Genomic DNA, 3,400 nt, shown 5'->3' on the forward strand with positions numbered 1-3,400 from the left:
GAACAGGATGAACAATTCTATAATACCCAGTTATACTTGTAGTGAGTCATTCGAACAGTTGTGACTGGAGAGAACGGACATATCATATTATTTTTTTTTAACAATTAACTTTCACCATGGATGACGAAGTAGCCGCTTTGGTTATTGACAATGGATCTGGTATGTGTAAAGCAGGTTTTGCTGGAGACGATGCCCCTCGAGCTGTTTTCCCCTCAATTGTTGGAAGACCCAGACATCAGGTAAATTGAAATTTTATAAATTTTTGAAATATTTTTGGTGTGATGTACTAACATTTTAAAATTATGAAGGGGAACATTGTGGGCCAAAAACTGAAACGATATTTGAATTTTGTTAAAAGTGACTACACGATTGTTGCCTAGTTTAAATTCTTTGGGTGTTGTCTTGAGCATTGGAGGCGTAGGCCTATCTCTTACATATCTTAGAATTGCAGAGAGCATGTAGATGATACAAAATAATAAAACCAAATGGTTAAACCGACCAATGACGTTTTGTTTTGTTGCGGTCACCATCAATTAAAATCTTGGAGATACAATGATCTACTAAATTTATTGCCTGACTAATGTTCTATGACAAGAATGTAAAATATTCTAGAACATGGAAGTAGAACAAAAAAAAAAATCAATTGCGCTTTGGTGAACACGCGGAATGTGTACACGTGATCGGCAATATCTGACCGGTTTGCTTTTACCAGCTCTAAACAAATTGCTGTTTGTTAACTTATTTTAATTATAATTTACCTTTGAATTAATTGCCAGTAAAGAACAATTTAAAAAGCTTTTTATCTATGTCTTAAATGCAACATCATTTTCTTTCTTAGTCCTTAATTTTGTTATCTTTGTATTTTCCAGGGTGTTATGGTTGGTATGGGACAGAAAGACAGCTATGTAGGAGATGAAGCTCAATCTAAGAGAGGTATCCTCACCTTAAAATACCCAATTGAACATGGTATTGTTACCAACTGGGATGATATGGAGAAAATCTGGCATCACACTTTCTACAATGAACTTCGAGTCGCCCCAGAAGAACACCCTGTCCTCCTTACAGAGGCTCCACTCAATCCTAAAGCCAACAGAGAAAAGATGACCCAAATTATGTTTGAAACCTTCAATTCACCAGCTATGTATGTAGCTATCCAAGCTGTATTGTCCCTATATGCCTCTGGTCGTACCACTGGTATCGTTATGGATTCTGGAGATGGTGTTAGTCACACAGTACCTATTTATGAAGGTTATGCTCTTCCTCATGCCATCATCCGTTTGGATTTGGCTGGTCGAGATTTGACCGACTACTTGATGAAAATTTTGACAGAAAGAGGTTACTCATTCACCACAACAGCTGAAAGAGAAATCGTCAGAGACATCAAAGAAAAATTATGTTATGTTGCTTTGGATTTTGAACAGGAAATGCAAACTGCTGCATCTTCATCATCCTTAGAAAAATCATACGAACTACCCGATGGTCAAGTCATCACCATTGGTAACGAACGATTCCGATGCCCAGAAGCCATGTTTCAACCATCTTTCTTGGGTATGGAATCTGCTGGTATCCATGAAACCTCCTACAACTCCATCATGAAATGTGATGTTGATATCAGAAAAGACTTGTATGCCAACACTGTATTATCTGGAGGATCTACCATGTACCCAGGTATTGCTGACAGAATGCAGAAAGAAATCACAGCCTTAGCCCCACCAACCATGAAAATTAAAATCATCGCTCCACCTGAGAGAAAATACTCTGTATGGATTGGTGGTTCTATCTTGGCTTCTCTCTCAACCTTCCAACAGATGTGGATCTCCAAACAGGAATATGATGAATCTGGTCCAGCAATCGTCCACAGAAAATGTTTCTAAAATAATTATCAGTATTTTTCTGAGAAGGATTGAGCATCAGATCTGAAAAAAACTATTCTTGGTGAAATGTTTCAAAAAAAGGTGTAAGGTTTCATTGCATATAATTCCAGAGTGTTCCTAAAGCTTTTAGAACTTTCAAAAAAAGAAAAATAACAGTTATGAAGTCGTTTCGAAAATCCATCACGCTGTAATTGGATACCCTAAACAAGGGTGTCCTAACGAATCATACTTGTGCACATAATAAACGTTAATATATTTTTTAAATTTGTTAATGTTAATAATAAAATATGAAAAAAATCCCAATTCTTTGTGTCTCAAGAAAGTTGCTTGTGGTCCACGAATTGAGCAATTTTAATGATCGAAATATCTTTAACATACTAAACTTTGACAATTTGTTTGGCTTACAATTCCCTTTCAGTTTGCCGACTCTGCCAAAGAGTCTCAACTGCACTGCAGAGTACGACATTGAACACAGTTAATACCCATTGATTAATCTACATGAAAATGACAATTTGGGACAGGTCATGACTGATCTAGACTTGTCTCTGTCCTCCACAATCCGCCCCAACCAGCCTCATTTTTCAAATAATACTTACATTAACTGCATTGTGACTTGCACCATGAAAACTATTACTAAACTTGCCAATGATCCACATATTTGTTTTTGCTTATGAATGAAAAGCATTTTGGAATTTAAGTTTTGCACTGCGGTGAGGTTTCAGAGAGCTTGTGAGTCGACACGTTCCCTATTTATTCCAATGAGGTTTTTAAAACCGTCACAAGTAATTTATAGAACTGTTTTGATTCGGTTACTGACTTTCCGGCTAGATGTTCTTTGATATTTTAGATCATTTGTTACCTTTTTGTGTAGGTGTGCTGTGATTAGAAAGTAGACGTTATGCAAGAATGTTGAATTGCAAAGTATGTGGAAGAGCATAGTAACCTTAGTCAACTTTATGACCTGAGTTAAGAGTAAAACGTAATTAAACCGAAATTTTTACTCGTATAAATCGAACGTTAAAAAATACAAGTGGTATTTTATTTACTTATATGACATACTAGCCCTGGTCCAGTGGCTATGACTGTATCTTTTGACTTCCGATAGTTTCGGTAAACCTTCATCTGAGATGCCTTGACTAGAAAAAAGTTTACCTTTCCAAAGCCAACACAAGTCTTTTTACACATGGAAACTACAAGTTTTCAAAGTCTCTATTTACATAGCCAATTATATTCTCTGGCAGCTCTGTGGTCATCATCAGAGAGCACTGTAGACGATAATCTTATGGTTAATAGTAAGTTAAAATAATATAGGTCGGTTCGCTACTTTTCAAGTTCACAAAACCAAAACCAAAACCGTCTCCTTAACGAATCTGTAATTGTCGTGAAATTACATCGGGTTATTTTTCTCGTAGTGACAATTATTTCGACAATGCTAGGTGAAATGGCGTAGGCGTTGATTTACATTTCATTCAAATAACTGTAAATACTCCATGCTTCCTTCTTAAATCGGCTTACACCTTTGTATG

At 36.3% G+C, this 3,400-nt stretch overlaps 1 protein-coding gene across 1 annotated transcript; it reads left to right on the forward strand.

The window, feature by feature from the left end:
• Positions 1 to 2: 2 nt before the first annotated feature.
• LOTGIDRAFT_202971 (hypothetical protein) lies at positions 3 to 2,177 on the forward strand. Its single transcript, XM_009045549.1, has 2 exons — positions 3 to 239; positions 870 to 2,177. The coding sequence occupies exons 1-2, from the start codon at positions 117 to 119 to the stop codon at positions 1,872 to 1,874; spliced, it is 1,128 nt and encodes a 375-aa protein (XP_009043797.1). The 5' UTR covers positions 3 to 116; the 3' UTR covers positions 1,875 to 2,177.
• The last annotated feature ends 1,223 nt before the right edge of the window (positions 2,178 to 3,400 follow it).

The sequence above is a fragment of the Lottia gigantea genome, assembly GCF_000327385.1.
Source record: "Lottia gigantea unplaced genomic scaffold LOTGIsca_1, whole genome shotgun sequence".
NCBI lineage: Eukaryota > Metazoa > Mollusca > Gastropoda > Lottiidae > Lottia > Lottia gigantea.

Bases quoted from the DNA above. Each gene is read 5' to 3' on its own strand.
- LOTGIDRAFT_202971 (XM_009045549.1), top strand. From the start codon at position 117: ATGGATGACGAAGTAGCCGCTTTGGTTATTGACAATGGATCTGGTATG. The intron at 240-869 runs GTAAATTGAAAT...TGTATTTTCCAG, and splicing joins TTGGAAGACCCAGACATCAG to GGTGTTATGGTTGGTATGGG.